General features: G+C 44.1%; 1 protein-coding gene and 1 pseudogene across 2 annotated transcripts in view; one reads left to right on the top strand and one right to left on the bottom strand.

Moving 5' to 3' along the window:
* Nucleotides 1-22,441, top strand: part of KCNMB3 (potassium calcium-activated channel subfamily M regulatory beta subunit 3) — a 105,826-nt gene that overhangs the window by 47,052 nt on the left and 36,333 nt on the right. Inside the window, exon 1 of one of the 2 annotated variants that reach the window (XM_013964515.2) lies at nucleotides 20,929-21,068. The exons of the other annotated variant lie outside the window; for it this stretch is intronic. Coding sequence (XP_013819969.2) covers nucleotides 21,007-21,068 — 62 coding nt within the window. The 5' untranslated portion in view covers nucleotides 20,929-21,006. Of the gene's footprint in view, nucleotides 1-20,928; nucleotides 21,069-22,441 lie in introns of those variants that run through there. 2 annotated transcript variants of the gene reach the window in all.
* Nucleotides 19,065-19,847, bottom strand: LOC102188444 (annotated as a pseudogene).

The following is a 22,441-nucleotide window of genomic DNA, read 5'->3' on the forward strand; positions in this document are numbered from 1 at the left end:
GTCCTTGTGACCGAAGGAAATGGTACATGTGAACTGGACCATGGACCTAAGCTTCCTTGTGGTGGAAATGACAGGTACTAACTCCAGAAAAAGTTGCTTCACGTCTGATTGGCTGAAGTTCAGTCGCTTGGCCAGGCCTGAGTCACACAGCTGACCAAGGAGATGGACTGCTCTGACTGGCCAGGCCTGAGTCACCTGGGTCACCTCTGGAGACAGTTAGGATAAGAACTGAGAGCAAAGAGGGGCTGTGCCCTAAGGTAATCGGGGCACTGGAGAGGGAGAGCAGGAGTGGGCTAGTTAACTAAAAACTGTGATGACACGTCAATAAAAGCTTGTACTTACTGTTTAACTGTTGAAGGTTGGATGTTTTTTTATGTAACTCTATACTGATGCTAGGGGAGGGAGCAATAACTTTTGAATTCTAGAATGAAGAAACAAAATTTATATATTGATAATAAAATCTCATTCTGTTATGCTTTTAAGCTACATTAATTTCATTGCAATTCATTCCTCAAAGATCAGACATTATTACCCTTTAAGCACAAGCTGGAATCAAGATTGCCGGGAGAAATATCAATAACCTCAGATATGCAGATAACACCACGTTTATGGCAGAAAGTGAAGAGTAACTAAAGAGCCTCTTGATGAAAATGAAAAACGAGAGTCAAAAAGTTGGCTTATGGCTCAACATTCAGAAAACTAATATTAGGGCATCTGGTCCTAATATATGGGGAAACAGTGGAAACAGTGGCTGACTTTACTTTTCTGGGCTCAAAAATCACTGCAGATAGTGATTGCACCCATGAAATTAAAAGACGCTTACTTCTTGGATGGAAAGTTATGACCAGCCTAGATAGCATATCAAAAAGCAGCGACTACTTTGCCAACAAAGGTCCGTCTAGTCAAGGCTATGGTTTTTCCAGTGGTCATGTATGGATGTGAGAGTTGGACTGTGAAGAAAGCTGAGCACTGAAGAATTGATGCTTTTGAACTGTGGTGTTGGAGAAGACTCTTGAGGGTCCCTTGGACTGCAAGGAGATCCAACCAGTCCATCCTATGGACTAACCCAGGAGGTCAGTCCTGAGTGTTCATTGGAAGGACTGATACTAAAGCTGAAACTCCAATACTTTGACCACCTGATGCAAAGAACTGACTCATTTGAAAAGACCCTGATGCTGGGAAAGATTGCGGGCAGGAGGAGAAGGGGATGACAGAGGATGATACGGTTGGATGACATCACTGACTCAATGGACATGGGTTTGGGTGGACTCCGGGAGTTGGTGATGTACAGGGATGCCTGGCATGTTGCAGTTCATGGGGTCGCAAAGAGTCGGACACGACTGAGTGACTGAACTGAACTTAACTGATATTGAAACCTAAGGAAACATGTTTATAAATCCTTTGATTTATAGAATATGTTTGCTTTTACAGGGTTCTTCCTCCAGTCCTTATAAAGCCCCATTTGTTGTTCAGTCGTTCAGTTGTATCCGACTTTGCAACCTCATGGACCGCAGCACGCCAAGCTTTCCTGTTTTTCACTATCTCCCAGAGTTTGCTCATGTCTATTGGGTCGGTGATGCCATCCAACCATCTCATCCTCTGTCATCCCCTTCTCCTCTTGCCTTCAGTCTTGCAGCATCGGGGTCTTTTCCAATGAGTCAGTTCTTTGCATCAGGTGGCCAAAGTATTGGAGTTTCAGCTTCAGCATCAGTCCTTCCAATGAATATTCAGGGTTGATTTCCTTTAGGGTTGACTGGTTTGATTTCCTTGCTGTCCAAGGGATTCTCAAGAGTATTCTCCAGCACCACAGTTTGAAAGCATCAATTTTTCGGTGCTCAGCCTTTCTTGTGGTCTAGCTCTCACATCAGTATATGACAACAACCCCAAGGAGTGTGTAACTATTCCATTCTATGGCTGAGAAATCTAAGGCACAGAGAAGTTAACTAGCCCCACACAGTTCAGTCCAGTTCAATTCAGTCGCTCAGTCATGTCTGACTCTTTGCGACCCCATGAACTGCAGCACGCCATGCCTCCCTGTCCATCACCAACTCCCGGAGCCTACCCAAACTCACGTCCATTGAGTCAGTGATGCCATCCAACCATCTCATCCTCTGTTCGTCCCCTTCTCCTCCTGCCCTCAATCTTTCCCAGCATCAGGGTCTTTTCAAATGAGTCAGCTCTTCACATCAGGTGGCCAAAGTACTGGAGTTTCAGCCTCAACATCTGTCCTTTCAATGAACACCCAGGACTGATCTCCTTTAGGATGGACTGGTTGGATCTCCTTGCAGTCCAAGGGACTCTCAAGAGTCTTCTCCAACACCACAGTTCAAAAGCATCAATTCTTCAGCACTCAGCCTTCTTTATAGTCCAACTCTCACATCCATACATGACTACTGGAAAAACCATGGCCTTGACTAGACGGACCTTTGTTGGCAAAGTAATATCTCTGCTTTTTAATATGGTGTCTAGATTGGTCATAACTTTTCTTCCAAGGAGCAAGTGTCTTTTAATTTCATGGCTGCAGTCACCATCTGCAGTGATTTTGGAGCCCCCCCCCAAATAAAGTCAGCCTCTGTTTTTGTATCTATTTGTCATGAAGTGATGGGTCGGATGCCATGATCTTAGTTTTCTGAATGTTGAGCTTTAAGCTAAATTTTTCACTCTCCTCTTTCACTTTCTTCAAGAGGCTCTTTAGTTCTTCTTCACTTTCTGCCATAAGGGTGATGTCATCTGCATATCTGAGGTATTGATATTTCTCCCAGCACTCTTGATTCCAGCTTGTGTTTCTTCCAGTCCAGCGTTTCTCATGATGTTCTCTGCATATAAGTTAAATAAGCAGGGTGACAATATACAGCCTTGACATACTCCTTTTCCTATTTGGAACCAGTCTATTGTTCCATGTCTAGTTCTAACTGTTGCTTCCTGACCTCCATACAGGTTTCTCAAGAAGCAGGTCAGGTGGTCTGGTATTCCCATCTCTTGAAGAATTTTCCATAGTTTGTTGTGATCCACATAGTGAACGGCTTTGGCATAGTCAATAAAGCAGAAATAGATGTTTTTCTGGAGTTATCTTGCTTTTTGATGATCCAGTGAATGTTGGCAATTTGATCTCTGGTTCCTCTGCCTTTTCTAAATCCAGCTTGAACGTCTGGAAATTCACAGTTCACGTATTGCTGAAGCCGGGCTTGGAGAATTTTGAGCGTTACTTTACTAGCATGTGAGATGAGTGCAATTGCGCAGTAGTTTGAGCATTCTTTGGCATTGCCTTTCTTTGGGATTGGAATGAAAACTGATCTTTTCCAGTCCTGTGGCCACTGCTGAGTTTTCCCAATTTGTTAGCATATTGAGTGCAGCACTTCCACAGCATAATCTTATTAGGATTTGAAACAGCTCAACTGGAATCCCGTAGCCCCACACAACACTGTTAGTAACCAGGGCTGATCCTACAGCCCTTGCATTTTTTACTCTGCCTTGTAGAGAAAGATGGCTGAGTGGAAGAATTCCAGTGTGAATAGGAGCAGGGCACAGATTAAAGAGAGAGTTCTGATGAGTTGTCAGGAACAGATTGCAGTGGCTCACTGAGGTTGGGTGGAGGTGAGGAGAGGTGGTGACTCAGCATCCAGCTCCAGTGACGGGTGGGATCCATGCTGTGCCAGTAATCTCTGTAGAGCTCATAGGCTATGGTGATTCCCAGCTCCTCTGGTACCCCCAACCTTCCCACTTCAGTCCTTGAGCCATTTCTGATAACACCCAAGTAATGACCACTCCTCTTTCCCCTGTGCCCTCCCCGGTCTGGTGGGGCTCCCATTGGCCTTGGATCCAGTGGTCTGGCTGGATCTACCTTTTACAGTGGTCTAGGGGTCTGGCCTTTATGCCTTCTCAGAGTCCTCCAGGACTCAGGCTCCTTTGCTTGCTCCAATTTGGACCAAGGTCTTAGGGATCCTGAGAGTGAATCCTGATGCATGCTTGGCCTGAGTTCTAGCACATAATAAGCTGCCTCAGTTTCCCTTCCCTAGCCTTAACACTCTAGACTGCTTGAGGACCTTCCCAGTGGCTAGGCCTTCTCTTTCTGTCTGACTTGCTGGTGTGTTGATTAAGGCCATACCTCACATGGACAAAGAGCCCTCAGTGATGCTCTGTCAGCTGGCTCCTAAATATCAGCCACAGCCTGAATGTCCAGGGCATTCCTCTGCCTGAATATCTACTTGCCTGGGGGGCTTACCTCTTCCTAGAGTCTTAGCTGGCACTTCCCCACATTGGTGTTCCTGCCATAGTTATTGGGTTGATTCTTGTTTTCTTTGCTGATCAGACTCTTCCCACCTCAGCCTTTGACCTGCCCACTCTGGCAGCCCTCTGCCCCCCAGCCTGGTCAGCGTTTCCTTGCCATTCAGATTGAGCTTAAATGTCACATTTCTGTTCAGTGTTGCCTGACCTCTTCCCGTGTCTTTCTAGATTCTCACCCCATTTCTTGTTCCTTGTCACACTATAGATTTGGAATTCTTTTAGTTGGGTCATTGTTCCTTATCAGTTTCCTCATTAGAATGAAAGCTCCTGGAAGGCAGGGACCTCCGCTCTTAAGCTCACTGTTTTGTTGGAAGGCATGGGACAGGTCCTTCAACACAGCAGCTGTTCATTGAGCTACTTATGAATGATTCTTGATTGCTGAGCCCCCATTATGCCTGGTCTATGCCAGGGGGAGAAGATGCAATGGATTTTTGTGCAGGCTGAATTGGAGGCTGTCCATTTGGAGCCATCCAACTCCCTTTGCTGGAACCGTCCACCTGATCTGTTAAGCAGACCCCTAGATTCAGCTTGGAATCGCCCTCTCAATTACCTTACCTTGCCCTGACCCCCAGAGCTGTACCCCTTCTCCCTTGCCCTTGGAACACCTCTTCCCGACCTTTAATAATGCACAGGTTGCACAGCGTCATATACTTGTTCGCTGACCTGTCTTACTTCCCAATTAGACTGTGAGCTCTTGGACAGCAAGAATTCTGTGTGGGATTATACAAGTTGGTGAGTGTGTTAATAAACTGGGTGTACAAATCTGGTAAGCAAGAGATAAGTCAGGATTAGTGATGCAATAATGAAATCAACTAATACAGGGCCGTTTATCCCAAAACGATGTCACTGAAGAAGCCTTTGAAACTTTGGCCAGTCATGTGCAAAAGAGCTCGTTTCATCATTACTGTGTCAAATTAAGTCTATTTGGACCATCCTCCAATCACATGCTCCTATTCATTAGCCTAGGATAGAAATTCAGAGTTGTGTCCTGGTTGTGACATTCTCAGTTCTTGACCAACTCTATTTTCATGTAACCTGAGTTATAGTCAGTAGCTCTTGTGAGTCCAGCAGCGTTAATCAAAAAAGCATCTGTACTGGAGAGGGCGCCTATGTCATCCTACCCATGATAGATTAATGACGTAGAGCATGAGGGTTAGCTCAGGCTCCTTCTTTCCACTTTCAACTCATTGATGAGTTTATTTTGTACATCCCTTGGCCCACTATATTATCACAGATTTAAACTTAAAACCAAATTCATTTTGTAATTTTATGTATGTCATCCCAAGATGAAAATTTTCATTGTGAGAGAAAATCAGTTCTTTATTCACCAACAATTTATAAGTTGCGTAGTACATTGCAAGCATTGTGCTAGGACTTGAGGACAAGGATGAGTATGATGTGGCCTTGTCTTTGAGGAGCTGATAGTCAAAAGGGTGATGCAAGACACGAGGGAAGATGCTTTCAGTCTGTTTTGGTGAGGGCCTTGGTAGCGTGAAGTCTTGGAGGATGAATACAAACAGGTCAGATAAAGGATGGGGAACAGGGAGGAACAGCAAGAACAAAAGACAGGAAATCATGGACCGGAAGTGGCATGAGACCAGACCAGAGCCACCTCTGGATCCCATAAGGCACTTGAGTTTTAACCTGTAGACCAGCGTTTTTCAAAACATATTTGAGGGAATACTTGTTCTGTGTGATAATAATTGTTCTTGCATGGTAAAAGGGTTTCCTGATTTATTTGAGGAACACTGATTTTGAAGGACAGCATTAACACTGTTCAGTTGGTACCTGTTTTTCTCAAGTGCTGTGCACCATCTTGTGACAGCTGCAGGGAAAGAAGGGAACAATACATATTGTCATGCTTGGGGCTTACAGGCCAATAAGGAAGACAGGAATTAAGCAAATGGCTGCAAATGATTTCTTTTCCTTTTTAATTTATTTATTTTCAACTGTGCTGGGTCTTTGTTGCTGTGCAGGCTTTTCTCTAGTTGCAGTGAGTAGGGGCCACTCTCTAGTTGTGGTGAACGGGCTTCTCATTGGTGTGGCTCCTCTTGTTGCAGAGCACGGGCTCCAGGCATGTGGGCTGCAGTAGCTGTGGCGTGTGAGCTCAGTCGTTGCAGCTCCTGGGCGTAGTAGTTGTGGTGCACAGGCTTAGTTGTTCCATGGCATATGGGGTCTTCCTGGATCAGGGATTGAACCTGTGTCTTCTGTATTGACAGGTGAATTCTTTACCACTGAGACTGGAGGAAAGCCCTACAAATGATTTAAGTCTGTACAAGTGAGCCACATCCCAGAAAGGAGTTCCTGTTATAGGATATAAGCTAAGAGGTTAATAAGGACTGGAATTAACATTCTTTCAGCCCATGCTATTAGGCAGACACTGGGCTGAGGGCTTCACAATCATTATTATGTTTTCACAAAGCTAATTAGGGCAATGTTCTGGGTGGTTTTGCGTTTCCTGATGTTGAACATAGTCACAGAGCATATTTCAAATGGATTAAGCATGGAACCTTTTTTTTCTCCCCTCCTCCCCCAACAGATCACTCATTCAGTTCTATGGCAAGTTTGGCTGGGGAGCCATTGAAGGGTTCCTAGACTTGGGGAGAGATATGGTTAAGTTCAACTTTCCAAATGGCAGAAGACATGAACTTTGTGATCCCAGTGACTCAAAAATGTTCAGAAGTTTTAGAATCTTCAAACTTGCCAGTGCATAAGACTTACCTTTGCTTTCCCAAATACTGACCCATCCAATCTGAGTTTCCTGGAGAACAGTCTGTAGCTTTTATAAGCTCATGGTTACATAGAAAACTGGTCCTGTTGGTTATGACTGTGTGAGAGAGACAGGAGGAAGACTCTCCACTGTATCCTAGTGGACCATGGTTACATATTACCTATTACAAAATAAATGTGGAAATTAAAAAAGTCTCTGTAGATGGTCCAGATGTAGCCAGGATTGAGAACCACTGGTAGAGTTAAATAGTGAATTAAAAGCAAAATAGTGTGAAAAAAGTAATTAAGACTTTCTATTATAAATAAGATGTGCCAAGATTGATTTGGGCATTAGGAGGTTATTAGCTTTTAAAAAGGAAACTTTCTGGTGATGATGCAGAGAAGTCAGACCACGAGGGATTAATGAGACAGAGAAACAGAGAGTGGAGGGTTTTCTGGGGGAAACCCTGACCTGTCTACTCACTAGCTGACTAGCTGTGACACTTGGGAAAGGTTCTGAGTCCTGGATTCCTTACTGTAAGGCAAAAATAATATTAGCTTAGAGGGTGATGGGAAAATCAAATGAAATAATAAGTGAAGGCTTTACGTGTGCGTGCACACAGCAGTGGACATGGTTGTTGTTGTTCAGTTGCTCACTTGTGTCCGACTCTTTGTGACCCCATGGACTGCAGCATGCCAGGCTTCCCTGTCCATCACCAACTCCCAGAGCTTGCTCAAACTCATGTCCATTGAGTCAGTGATGCCATCCAGCCATCTTATCCTCTGTCATCCCCTTCTCCTCCCGCTTTCAATCTTTCCCAGCATCAGGGTCTTCTCCAATGAATCAGTTCTTCGCATCAGGTGGTCAGAGTATTGGAGCTTCAGCTTCAGCATCAGTCCTTCCAATGGATATTCAGGACAGATTTCCTTCAGGATTGACTGGTTTGATCTCCTTGCAGCCCAAGGGACTTTCAAGAATCTTCTCCAACACAGTTCAGAAGCATCAAACATGGTGAACGTGGTGCCTCATGTGATGTGAGCAGACAGGGTTGATGCAGACATTTTGGCTGGGAGAACAAAAGGCTAAATTATAAAAACGAAGGTACTTCACGATCCTGCAGAAGATAGAAGAGAAAGGGAACAAAAGTACCAGCTGAAAGTGTTTCTTGGAAAGGAGGGGAACCCCTTTCTTTTTGGGGAAGGGAAGGAAGGAGAGGCTGGGTGGATGTAGGGGTGACTTGGCAGGAGAGACGTCTGGAGGGAGGAGGGAAGCTGAAGGAGACACAGGTAAGAACCCTTCTCTTTTCTGCAAAGAGGCAAGGTAAGAATTGCATAAAATGTTTCAAGTGCCAACAACATTTGATGCAGGAAAGCCATGTTTCTGGTTACAATAAATTGGAGGCAGTCATCATATCTGGATATAAATACAGGCAGCCTCCCTTCTGTATCACCTCCCTGCTTCGCCTCCTTTTTGCTGCGTTACCTCTGGTACAGATACCTTCAAGGGTCATTTATTTATTCAGACCTTTTATTTTGAGGCTACGGGGCAGCAGACCAGGATGGTCATCACACTGAGGGCAGCACAGGGCAGTGGGGGTGGGGAAGAGTAGGGAAGAAGAGCGCGGTTCGCCTCTGCTTGTGCATGGTGTGTGAACTTAGAAACTCAGAGAAGGCTGGATGTTTCCAGTGCAGGAATTGTGTGGATTTCTCTTTGCAGGGATGTGTTAACACCTACTTATTTTCCCAAATGAGCTGATTGAGATGAGAATGTGAATCTACTTGAGTAGACATGTCCCATTTGGCCCAACAATGATGCTGGCACGCTGTATCAAAGAGACTGGAAAAGAATATGTGAGTCAAGCTTCAAAAATATTCCTGAAACATAATTGTCCACTTTCTTAACAAGGAGAACAGTAGTGTTCAGTCCTTTCAGACCCTTCCTAGCAAATACTTCACTATTCTGAAATGAGATTAATAGATAATATAGCTTACCTACATATGTTAAAAAAAAAATAATTCCCAAACTGTATTATACAGGAGAAATTGAAGATGAGTAAGTTCTTGTTAAGTATATAATTCTCTATTCAGATCCTTGGGCGTGGCCACATCAGGGGTACAATGAAGTACGCTCCTGACATTTATATGGATAGTCACCATGGATGTGACCTCTGAAAACATAGGCTGATTTGGGTTTTATTATATTGGTGACTCAAATACCATGCACAACTTTAGTGATGGTGATGCAAGTTTCCAAAATGGCAAAGAATATTTAATAAAGTTCTAAATAAAAGAAATACACATGTCCATCAATTTTCTCAGCAGATGCATTTTGGAAAATTCAGTGAAGAGTGAAAAAATGCAAAAGCCACTCAAAGATAAGATATTTTGTGTTCATATGTAAAATGGCGTTTGGTTTTACCTCAGATCAATATTGACAGACTTTTCACCTACATGAATGTCTAGCGGGAATGTGGAAAGTTCCATGCCACTCTAGGTGACTCTTTGTCGTGTGGGACTTTTTCTACAAACTGCAGGATTCTGCTGCATCTGGCCGTCCACTCCAATCCTGGTGACAACCGAGAAAACACCCCAGAGGTTTCCACAATGTCCACCAGGGGGTGGCACCGTCCCCTTTGAGAACCGCTGCTGTGTATTGTGTGACTGTAACTGAATTCTACAACAATTAATTAATACACTACACTATTAAATACTTGTTGGATAGAATGACTAAGAGTCTTGCCGATCCTTGCAACCATCATTTTGAACTTTATGTCACACCATGGAGAGGCTGTAGATATAAATGGAGATCCAGACAGGGATAGCCAGCCAAATGTTTTAATTTTTTCAAGCTTGTCCCAACTGGTTGGTGGTTGCTTTAATGCTATACACAGGAATAATTTCTGAGGTAGTCCCCAGCTTGTTTAATCATTCAGGAACTATTTACTGAGTGTCTGTGCTAGGCACTGTTCTAAGAGCTGGCAGTCCAGTAGTATAAAGCAGACAGATTCAGACCCTCATGGAGCTAAATTTTTGAGCTCAGGAGGAACTAACATTAAAATTGTCTGCAGTGGGATCAGGAGCCCAGTAGATACAAATTTCCAGGACAAGGAGAGTTAATCTGAATCTCTGCTAACCCAGGAACCCTCGTGGAATTTTCTTTTTAAAAATTAAGTGTCTAAGTTTATTTCTCTATATTCTGTCATCTTCTCAGAAAGAGAAACAGAAAATGAAACAAACAAACACCTTTTAGTTAGTTGAGAATTATGATTATTTGAGTTCTTATTCATAGAGTTATTTCATCACTGTATTTTATTTAAAAATGAAGCATCTACATGGCCATATCTTAATGAATTTTTGGCCTGCTGGGCTTCTGTTGCTCCGGGTGGGCTTCCAAGCTACTCTCCTGTCGTGGTGCGTGGGGCATCTCATTGTGGTGACTTCACTTGTAGAGCATGGACTCTAAGCCTGCAGGCTTCAGTAGCTGCGGAGCGTGGGCTCAGTTGCTCCACCTTCCTGGACCAAGGATCGAACCCATTTCCCCTGCATTCACAGGTGGGTTCCTGTACCAGGGAAATCCCTATTCTATCATTTTAAAGGAAGCGTTAGAATTAATGACCACATGTCACTTGACAAGAAATGAGGGCTTGGTCGAATCAGAAGCAAGAATTTATCTAAAAGTAAGATACCCAGACCTATTGTCAACTAAAAAAAGATGTACAACTTGAGAGTTGTGAGTTAAGTTTTACTGGGGGCAAAATGAGGACTGCAGCCCAGGAGGCAGCATCTCAGATAGCTCTGAGAGACTGCTCCAAAGCGGCAGTGGGGGAAGGTCAATATATAAGGTTTTGGTGAAGGGAGACTTCAATGTCATGAAGCACTCATTTTACGAAAGGTTTCTGTTAGTCATGAGAATCTGATGTCACCATGAAGGATTTAGTGATTCTCTAGATATGAGGAGATGCAAGGATTGAGATCATAAAATCTGTTCCTAAAAACATCAGTTCAGTTCAGTCGCTCAGTTGTGTCAATATCTTTGCGACCCCATGGATGGCAGCACGCCAGGCCTCCCTATCTATCACCAACTCCCGGAGTTTACTCAAACTCATGTCCATTGAGTCGGTGATGCCATCCAACCATCTCATCCTCTGTCATCCCCTTCCCCTCCTACCTTCAATCTTTCCCAGCACCAGGGTCTTTTCCAATGAGTCAGTTCTTTCCAACAGGTGGCCAAAGTATTGGAGTTTCAGCTTCAGCATGAAACTCCTTCCAATAAGTATTCAGGACTGATTTCCTTTAGGATGGACTGGTTGGATCTCCTTGCAGTCCAGGGACGCTCAAGAGTCTTCTCCAACACCACAGTTCAAAAGCATTAATTCTTCAGTGCTCGCTTTCTTTATAGTCCAAATCTCATATCCATACATGACTACTGGAAAAACCATAGCTTTGACTAGACTGAACTTTGTTGGCAAAGTAATATCTCTGCTTTTTAATAAGCTGTCTAGATTGGTCATAACTTTTCTTCCAAGGAGCAAGCATCTTTTAATTTCATGGCTGCAGTCACTATCTCCAGTGATTTTGGAGACCCCCAAAATAAAGTCTGTCACTGTTTCCACTGTTTTCCCATCTATTTGCCCTGAAGTGATGGGACTGGATGCCATGACCTTAGTTTTCTGAAGGATGGTGTCATCTGCATATCTGAGGTTATTGTATTTCTCCCGGCAATCTTGATTCCAGCTTGTGCTTTATCCAGCCCAGTGTTTCTCATGATGTACTCTACATCTAAGTTAAATAAGCAGGGTGACAATATACAGCCTTGACGTTCTCCTTTCCTTATTTGGAACCAGTGTGTTGTTCCATGTCTTGTTCTAACTGTTGCTTCCTGACCTGCATACAGATTTCTCAAGAGGCTGGTCAGGTGGTCTGGTATTCCCATCTCTTGAAGAATTTTCCACAACTCATTGTGATCCACACAGTCCAAAGGCTTTGGCATAGTAACTAAAGCAGATATAGATGTTTTTCTGAAACTCTCTTGCTTTTTCAATGATCCAACGGATGTTGGCAATTTGATCTCTGGTTCCTCTGCTTTTTCCAAATCTATCTTGAACATCTGTAAGTTCACATATTGTTCAAGCCTGGCTTGGAGAATTTTGAGCATTACTTTACTAGCGTGTGAGATGAGTGCAATTGTATGGTAGTTTGAGCATTCTTTGGCATTGCCTTTCTTTGGGATTGGAATGAAAACTGACCTTTTCCAGTCCTGTGGCCACTGCTGAGTTTTCCAAATTTGCTGGCATCTTGAGTGCAGCACTAAAACATTCAACTATCTAAAGACCTAAAAACATCCAACTATCTAAAGACCTGTCCCACCAGATTCCCTGGAGCACAGAGTGCCTCACTCCACTCTGAACTCCCTCAGGGGTTGTTGAAGGTCAACAGCTATAGTAGCATAGGGTTTAACCTCCATAGAAAGTGAAGTGAAAATCACGTTGCTCAGTTGTGTCCGACTCTTTGCAATCCCATGGACTGTAGCCTATTAGGCTCCTCCGTCCATGGGATTTTCCAGGCAAGAGTACTGGAGTGAGCTGCCACTTCCTTCTCCAGGGGATCTTCCTGACCCAGGGATCGAACCCGGATCTCCTGCGTTTCAGGCAGGCGCTTTACCCTCTGAGCCACCAGGGCTCAGTTAATCTCTGTAGAGGCAGATGGCAAATGCCTTTGTTGTTCAGTAGTTGGCAATGTTCTTGTTAAGTGTCAATTTATAGTTTACACTATCAAAACTTGTGAATATCCTGACTCTATGAAGACCTGGCCACCAACGTCCCCGGCAGACCTTGAGAGTAAGACCCACATCCTAAGCCACTGAATGAGAAGGCCACTTACTATTAGGAAAATCTCAGCTTTGTATTTGATCCCTTCTGGAGCCTTGGACTCATTCCTCCCTGCTGTGGCTTTGTGATTGGGTCTCTGTGTCTTCATCTGCAGAATGAGTGCCTCCCTCCCTCCTTGTGTGGTGTGACTGAGGGAAATGATGTTCCCAAGCCACTGAGCAAAATACCGTAGTATGGGGCTGCTCAGAGTGCCTCAGCTATTATAAGTTGTCTAAGAGAAATGGTTCGATAGCATCACTGACTCGATGGACATGAGTCTGAGCAAGCTCCAGGAATTGGTGGGGGACAGGGGAGACTGGCATGCTGCAGTCCATGGGGCTGCAGAGAATGAGACACGACTGAGCGACTGAACTGAACTGAAGAGAAGTGGGGTGAGAGTAGATGGTTGGGTTCTTTTTCTTTCTAGCTGTCACTCAGCAGCTGAGGTGGGGTTGTTCTCACATTATTGTAAATCCAGGAGGGGAAATGACTTGTCCTTGCAAACTAACTTATGGTTGCACGTACTTTGTTGTGGTGGCTAAGTTGTGTCCAACTCGTGTGACCCCATGGACTAGAGCACACCAGGCTCCTCTGCCCATGGGATTTTCCAGGCAAGAATATTTGAGTGGGTTGCCATTTCCTATTCCAGGGGATCTTCCTGACCCACGGATTGAACTTGGGTCTCCTACATTGCAAGCAGTCTCCTGCATCACAGGTGGATTCTTTACTTGACTGAGCCACCAGAGAAGCTTCATATTTTTATTGGATCTTAAAGGTGGAAAGAGATGGGAATATCAGATCACCTGACCTGCCTCTTGAGAAATCTGTATGCAGGTCAGGAAGCAACAGTTAGAACCAGACATGGAACAACACTGGTTCCAAATAGGGAAAGGAGGACGTCAAGGCTGTATATTGTCACCTTGCTTATTTAACTTATATGCAGAGTACATCATGAGAAACGCTGGGCTGGATGAAGCACAAGCTGGAATCAAAACTGCCGGGAGAAATATCAGTAACCTCAGATATGCAGATGACACCACCCTTATGGCAAAAGTGAAGAAAAACTAAAGAGCCTCTTGATGAAAGTGAAAGCTGCTGCTGATAAGTCGCCTCAGTCATGTCCGACTCTGTGTGACCCCATAGACAGCAGCCCACCAGGCTCTGCTGTCCCTGGGATTCTCCAGGCAAGAACACTGGAGTGGGTTGCCATTTCCTTCTCCAGTGCATGGAAGTGAAAAGTAAAAGTGAAGTCGCTCAGTCGTGTCTGCCTCTTCGCCACCCCGTGGACTGAAGTCTACCAGGCTCCTCCATCCATGGGATTTTCCAAACAAGAGTACTGGAGTGGGTTGCCATTGCCTTCTCTGAAAGTGAAAGAGGAGAGTGAAAAAGTTGGCTTAAAGCTCAACATTCAGAAAACGAAGATCATGGCATCCAGTCCCATCACTTCATGGCAAATAGATGGGAAAACAGTGGAAACAGTGACAGACTTTATTTTGGGGGTCTCCAAAATCACTGGAGATAGTGACTGCAGCCATGAAATTAAAAGACGCTTTCTAGAAAAGGAAAGTTATGACCAACCTGGACAGCTTATTAAAAAGCAGAGACACTACTTTGCCTACAAAGGTCCGTTTAGTCAAGGCTGTGGCTTTTCCAGTAGTCATGTATGGATGTGAGAGTTGGACTATAAAGAAAGCTAAGCGCTGAAGAATTGATGCTTTTGAACTGTGGTGTTGAAGAAGACTCTTGACAGTTCCTTAGACTGCAAGGAGATCCAACCAGTCCATCCTAAAGGAGATCAGTCCTGGGTGTTCATTGGAAGGACTGATGTTGAGGCTGAAACTCCAGTACTTTGGCCACCTGATGTGAAGAGCTGACTCATTTGAAAAGACCTTGATGCTGGGAAAGATTGAGGGCAGGAGGAGAAGGGGACGACAGAGGGTGAGATGGTTGGATGGCATCACTGACTCAATGGACGTGAGTTTGGGTAGCCTCTGGGAGTTGGTGATGGACAGGGAGGCCTTGTGTGCTGCAGTTCATGGGGTCGCAAAGAGTCGGACATGACTGAGTGACTGAACTGAACTGAAAGGTGGAAAATACTTTAAATATCTGCTCCAACCCCTGCATTGCACAGAGGAGTAAGCTGAGTTTCAGAGAGGTCTTGTGATCTGGAGCAGAAGGAATGTTTAGGATCCCAAGACCAGGCCCTCAAGACCTATTAAACCCATAACCCATGACCCAGGGTTTTCTAATGCATGAATTGTAGGACCACCTATATTAGGATCACGTGAGGAGCTTTTCAAAATGCAGGTTCCTGGGTCCTACACCTCAATGATTTAATCACAATCTCTAAAGATGGAGCCTGGGAACCTTAGGTCACCCTTGAAATAAAGTACCACTCACATAGTGATCAGTGACCTTGACTTACATTATTATAAAATATGTCTGTCCCCAGTGCCACCTGGTGAAGGCTTGGTCACAGTGGATTTCAAACAAGACCATAAATCAAGGGCTCTTGAACCATCTAACAATTTCAGCTATTGTTTGTTAGTTTCCACTTCAATTATACAATGAGCTTTTTCTATGCCAGGTTGGCCCAGTTCTGTGGCTCTTGTGAGGTTGTGTAACTCACTGTAGCCCTCTGCTCTAAAAAATGCCCAAGAAATGAATTAATGCATGTAAAGTCTTAGAACTGTACCTGGCTCATAGTAACTACTCAGTGAGTGTTAGTCATTAGTATTATCACTCGTCGGAGCAGGAAGAACATCTGTAGAGAGGTGACGCTGATTTCTATGACACAGCCTAGATCACAGGGCCCGTGTCCATCTGATTAGCAAAGATGTCTGGAGTTAGTCATTATGATGAAGGACAAGAAAGATCCCATCTGAACCTCTGTAAATGTGTAGCATGGATCATACTCCCTATTGTTTGTTTTTCCTACAAAGAGAATATAAGATCAGTTATTACCTTAGTTTTGACAGTTTAAATTGCTGCTTGCACCAGCAAAAACTACTCATACCAGGATAATTATTCAGTTTGGGGTTTATTTAATCTCTGACAAATACACAGAATCTCACAAAGAACATAAGCTGTTATATACTTTTTAGGTTGTTGGGATTTGTACATCTCTAAATTGGAAGGCAAATATAGTTCTCATGAACATGGAGAATTTCAGCTACCAAATTCTTAACTATATAGTAAGAATTCTTAACTATATAGTAAGTAGTGTGTAATTGAGAGAATATGAAAATGAATGAGGAAGTGGTTTCTCCAGCCTAGTGAAAGGGAGAGATGGTTCTTTTTTTCCCCTTGAGTAAAGCATCTGTTCAAGGAAAAAGAAAATGAGCGTGGAGCCAGGAATCCATGATGCCAGCATTTTGCAATAACATCCCCTTTCATCTTCGGATTTCACTGCCGTTTGTGGGCACTAATTAAGTTTCATCTTACTCATACCACTCACACGGAATTTTATTTATTTTTTTACTAAAGAAAACCAGGGTAGGGAATGTATAAAAGGTTACTTGAAGTTACAAAACTGGGGGAAAAGCCTCCGGTCCAGAGAGGGACGGGGCCCAAATGGTGGGCTTGATGGTTGACTCATGTAGAAAGTGATCCCCAGCTACTCTGAAAGAGTGAGCTAGGGACTCAGGGAGGGTCTTAGGGACCAAGAGTGGGACCAGAGACTCAGTCAGTCCAGTCATTCAGTCATGTCTGACTCTTTGTGACCCTATGGACTGCAGCATGCCAGGTCTCTCTGTCCATTACCAACTCCCAGAGTTTACTCAAACTCGTGTCCATTGAGTCGGTGAGGCCATCCAACCATCTCATCCTCTGTCATCCCCTTCTCCTTCCACCTTCTATCTTTTCCAGCACCAGGGTCTTTTCCAATGAGTCAGTTCTTTGCATCAAGTGGCCGAAGTATTGGAGTTTCAGCTTCAGCATCAGTCCTTCCAATGAATATTCAGGACTGATTTCCTTTAGGATGGACTGGTTGGAATTCCTTGCAGTCCAGGGACTCTCAAGAGTCTTCTCCAACACCACAGTTCAAAAGCATCAATTCTTTGGCGCTTAGCTTTCTTTATAGACCAACTCTCACATCCATACATGACTACTAGAAAAACCATAGCTTTGACTAGATGGACCTTTGTTGACAAAGTAATGTCTCTGCTTTTTAATAAGCTGTCCAGGTTGGTCATAACTTTTCTTCCAAGGAGCAAGCGTCTTTTAATTTCATGGCTGCAGTCACCATCTGCAGTGATTTTGGAGCCCCCCAAGATAAAGTCTGTCACTGTTTCATGTTTCCCCATGTATTTGGGAAATATGAGTCCTAGGGACTCAGGGAGGATCTCAGAGACCAAGGGTGGGGACCAGGGACTAAGGGAGGGTCTCAGGGACCAAGAGTGGGGACTAGAGATTCTGTGTCCAGTGAAGGTCCATGTACCTGGCCTCTCTCACCACTGCACTTCTTGTGGCTTTAGCTTGTGTGTTCCTGAATGGATGCATTGGGATGGCAATCCATACCAGCCACTCTAGGTTCTTCTTGGGTGGAGTGTGTTAATGGGCACTTGTTGTAAGGGTGGGAGGGTACTGGTGGACAGAGAGGCCAATCAGTTTCCAAGTGAAGAGGCACCAGAATGAAATCCAAGGGTAACAGGTTAAGTTACTCCTTTCCACTTACCATCATAACCCTGTGTAAAAAGGATGAAAAAAACAGCACAAGCTAGGTCTGAGGTCAATCTCAGATGGCCAGTTGTGCCAGCTATTTCTAAGACATACCAGGCCCAGACTTGTCCAGGACCCAAAATAAATCTGCCTGGATCTATCAGAACTTTTGAACTGGAACTGAAAGTAATTTAAATTAACTCACTTTCTCTGTTCACACCCTCTTAAGATGATTTTATTAAAAGATTCTACATGAGTGTTTTCACTTGGGTGGAACTAGAATCGTAAAATGGGAAGCCCCAGGCACGTACAAATTAAAATAGGAGGTCTCAAAGGCTCGAAAAGTACCATATTTCTGAAGTTGATTCAAATGCATAAAAATAGCAAATCACTCACTTCTTCAAAGAGAGTTACATACTAAATTGCAGGGAAATTTATTAGCACATCTAATCTGAAAAAGAAGGTTCTTATATATATTTATAAGGCTGTTACAAGCAGGAGGTAGATGGGAAAAAAAATCTAGTTGCTACCAGTTTTTATTCCAAATTGTATCAATTTATTAAAAACAAATAATTTACAAAGGAAGTAGTCCATAACTCTAGGGGGAAATTAATACAAATCAGAAGTATATATATTTTTCATTAAGTGATATTAATACAGTTGCAGGTAATAGTTAATATGGCTATATATACATGATGTTTATAGATGAGATTATGCTTACCTTCTTGCCAACACCAATGTTTTGGAAAATGTTAATACTGGTGGTGGTTTAGTTGCTAAGTTATGCCCGACTCTTGCAACCCCATGGACTGTGGCCTACCAGGCTCCTTTGTCCATGGAATTTTACAGGCAAGAATGCTGGAGTGGGTTGCCATTTCCTTCTCTAGGAGATCTTCCTGACCCAGGAATCTAACCCAGGTCTCCTGCATTGCAGGCAGATTCTTTACCAACTGAGCTACAAGGGAAGCCTCAAGATAATATTACCTTTACTTAAAAAACAATTCAGCAAAAGTAGTCTACTTGGCATTCTGTCATCATCATTTCGGTGAGCTGCAATGTAATAGTAATTTATGTTCATGATTTGGTAGTATTGAAAAATCCCCCACATGTCCTTTAGTTATCAAAGAAAGATAGAATATCATTTGATACAGTGTTTTTGTCTTTTTCAACTTGAAAGCAGTCAGTGTTAATTAGGGGCTTCCCTGGTGGCTCAGCAGTAAAGAATCTGCCTACAAAGTAGGAAATCTGGAAGATGTGGGTTCAGTTCCTGGGTCAGGAAGATTCCCTGGAGGAATGCCAAGTAGACTACTTTTGCTGAATTTTTTTTAAGTAAAGGTAATATTATCTTGAGGCTTCCCTTGTAGCTCAGTTGGTAAAGAATCTGCCTGCAATGCAGGAGACCTGGGTTCGATTCCTGGGTCAGAAAGATCTCCTAGAGAGGGAAATGGCAACCCACTCCAGTATTCTTTCCTGGAGAATCCCATGGACAGAGGAGCCTGGTGGGCTGTAGCCCATGGGGTTGCAAAGAGGCAGAGGACACAACCAAGTGACTGAGCACAGTGTTTATTACCTGAGCAAATTACAGAAATAATCATGGTAGATACCTTAGTTCATCCTTGTAATAAGCCTGTTGATCTGGTCTTCCCTGTTGTCAGCATTTCCACTTTCTGCAAAATGGGTGGTCTTTGTCTTCATTCCACCTTGTGGAGAAGACAGTTTGAAGGGCCACAGGAAGTTGTTTCCTTCTTTGAAACAGTTTCCAGCAGTACGGATCTCATGAATCAGATCCTCCATGCAGAAGATGCCATATTTACCAAGAGATCGAGCAATCAACTTGTTACCCATCAGGGCAATGTGCTTCTTGTTGATTTTGCCATAGCCATGCTTGCAGATCAGTTCATTTACGGACTTTAGATTTGGGTACCCCAAAACAATGTATGGTTCCACAGTTCCCAGCATGTTAACTGAAGTCTTGATGAGCTTCACAAAGGTGCCGCTGAAGATCTGTGAAAGGTGAAGAAGCTAAAACACTTTCAAACATTTGTGCTCACACCATCGACACCTCTGACCCTGATGGCAAATGCCTATTTGGGTGCACGGTACATGGATTGATGACTTTTTCTGCCACCATAGTCAGCTGAATTTCAGTTCTGCACATCTGCCTGTATTCCTTGTGATAGTGCTTGGCTTTTTCATAGATAAACTTCCTCCTTGCCTTTTGAAGCTTCTTTTGGGCAAGCTTCTTCCTCAGGCACCTGCTCTTAAATTCTGCAAAATTCTTTCACTTTTTCTTAAGGGTTTTTGGCACAGCAGCAACCATTTTTTTCTTTTCTTCTGGCACCCTTCATGGTTCCAGCTGGGAAAGAGGTTTGCTACAGTTCTGTCTGTCTTTTTTTTTTTTTTTTTAACTTTGATGTAGTTTTAATGGTGAGTTATTTTATGACCCTTGGAGTCTTAAAAATTTGTTAAATCACATATGGTCTAGAAATGAATTCTCTTAATCAGAAAATGTAATAAACAAGAAAAATCCATCCTCTAAGCTTGCACTCTAACATAAATTTTTATAACTTTATTTTTAACTTTGGAGGATAATTGCTTTACAATGTTGTATTTGTTTCTGTTGTACAGCATCGTGGATCAGCCACGAGTATACACATGTCCCCTCCCTCCTGAACCTCCCTCCCACCACCCATCATCTTACCCCTCTAGGTTGTCGCAGAACACTGGATTGAGCTCCCCCCATGTTATATAGCAATTTCCCATTAGCTATCTATTAATGTATATTCTACACACACACACACATACACAAGCTCAGACGGTAGAAGAATCTGCCTGCAATGCAGGAGACCCGAGTTTGATCCCTGGGTAGGGAAGATCCCCTGGAGAAGGAAATGGCAACTTGCTCCAATATTCTCGCCTGAAGAATCCCATGGACAGTACAGTCATAAAGAGTCTGACACGACTGAGCAACTAACACTTTCAATGTATATTCTAATGGAAAAACTTGAATAAAGGAAGTGTGGACAGGGCAAACCACTTCCTCTTTTTATAAACCTTGAACTGATATGCCCTTCACCAATTACATAGGGTCCCTTGGGGCTCAGAACTTTCCACAACCATTTCGGTCTCTATGGCGATGCATGACAGCTGAAGCCGAGCCCAGGTGTTAAGGCGACGGCAGGCTCTGGATGAGCTTGGGAAGAAAGTCTGGCCGCAGAAGCCACGGAGGGTCGATCCTGAGCCTTTTGGACGGACCGCTCCGCCTTGCCAGGAGTCTGCAGAGCCGCCTGGACAAGCCTGTCCTAACCTCCCCGCTTGCCAGAGGAGCCGGCTCGGCACACCCCCAGGGGTAGCTCTGGAGGCGCAGAGGCGCCTGAGGACCTCCCCTGGGACCCCACTTCCGCTGATGTTTAAACTTCACCCTTCTGCGCCCTCAGAGGCTATGAATCTGTTGCAAGGAGTCGATTTTGCCTAGGCCCCTGGTTTCATGCAGCCGTTCAGCATCCCTGTTCAAATTACCCTCCAGGGCGGCCGGAGACGCCAGGGGAGGTAAGTCACCCCCAGAATCTCTCAGCCTTCATGGGCATCTCACTGAACAACTGGTTAGAAGGAGAGCAGCCCAAGGAGTTCGGGGGTTGAGTCTGGTCTTTATCCTCAGAGGGTGTCCACTTGTCATGCCTCCCGAGGGAGCCTCGAGGCTTCCCCAGCAGCGCTATCATAGGGTGCATCCTTCCTTGTCGGCTTCCTCCTCTAGATGGCAAGTTTTTGGAGGCTAGGACTCTAGCCTCCCTGGCTCTGCAGCAGTAGAACTCTAGCCAGCACACAGCTGGTGCTCAACAAATGTCTGTCAGTTGAATGAAGTTACTATCAGCATTGGTTTCGTTGGTGAAAACTGCTTGGATCTTGGCGTCACAGCCTGGATTCAAATCCAGCTCGCTTAAATGGCTATCTGACTGTGGGCAAGTCACTTCACCTCTCTCTGCCCCATCCCCTTGTCTGCTAATGGAGGTAGTGATGGTCTCTGCATGCCTTAGTGTAAAAGCCAGTGCTACTTTCTATACTGTACCATTTTACATTTCAGCTGCTGTTATTAACCACCCACCTCTACTATCTAAGGGGGAAGTGAGACCGGTTATCTTGAGGACCTCTTTCCTCCCCAGGGGAATGCAAAGCAGAGGTGCTGTACATCTGCCTGCCTCCAGGAGTGAAGCAGTAGGGCACTGAAGTGGGCACCCACCTGGAGAGAGGAGCAATGCCAGAGGGTGTTGAGGAATGAGATATTAAGGCTTGCCAGCTTACTCCTGAGAGGGTCCATTTCATAGCTATGCTTGCTCGCTGTATCTGGAAACCTGGGTGGTTTGTTAGCAGCTTGAGGGGAGCTGGGAGCTGAGAAATTGGAAACAGTATAAAGATCATAATGGTCATCACATTGCTCACTCCCATCTTCTGTAACTACGCTCATGCACCTTTGAAAGAGAGAATGCAGGAAAGGAGAGAGAGGGGTTTGGATGGAGGTCGGGGCTGGAGGAGGAAGAAACAAACAGAAGAAAGAGACCGAGGCAAACACGCTCTCTCTTACAAATGAACTAATGCTTTTGTGAGAAGACAATTAAAGTGAATCATTGTATGGCAGAAGATCAAATGACTACCATGCAAGGGAACAAGTTCTAATGCCCCATTCATAACACAGTTAACTAGCAGTTAGAGCAGTTGTGTTCTCCCCAGAGCAATACAGGGTCCCATTTCCACTTCTGATATGCACAATTGGATCACCCATCTTGCCTCATGGTGAACGTCACAGACCATATTGACTTTCCTCAACCTCCTTTGCTGTTTTAAAAGAAGTTGTTATATAGATTTGTAATTTAAAAAAAAAATAGAAGAGTAAAAATAATTACCCACATCTCTGCAACGCAAATTAT

The sequence above is a fragment of the Capra hircus genome, chromosome 1, assembly GCF_001704415.2.
Source record: "Capra hircus breed San Clemente chromosome 1, ASM170441v1, whole genome shotgun sequence".
In the NCBI taxonomy this organism is placed as follows: Eukaryota; Metazoa; Chordata; class Mammalia; order Artiodactyla; family Bovidae; genus Capra; species Capra hircus.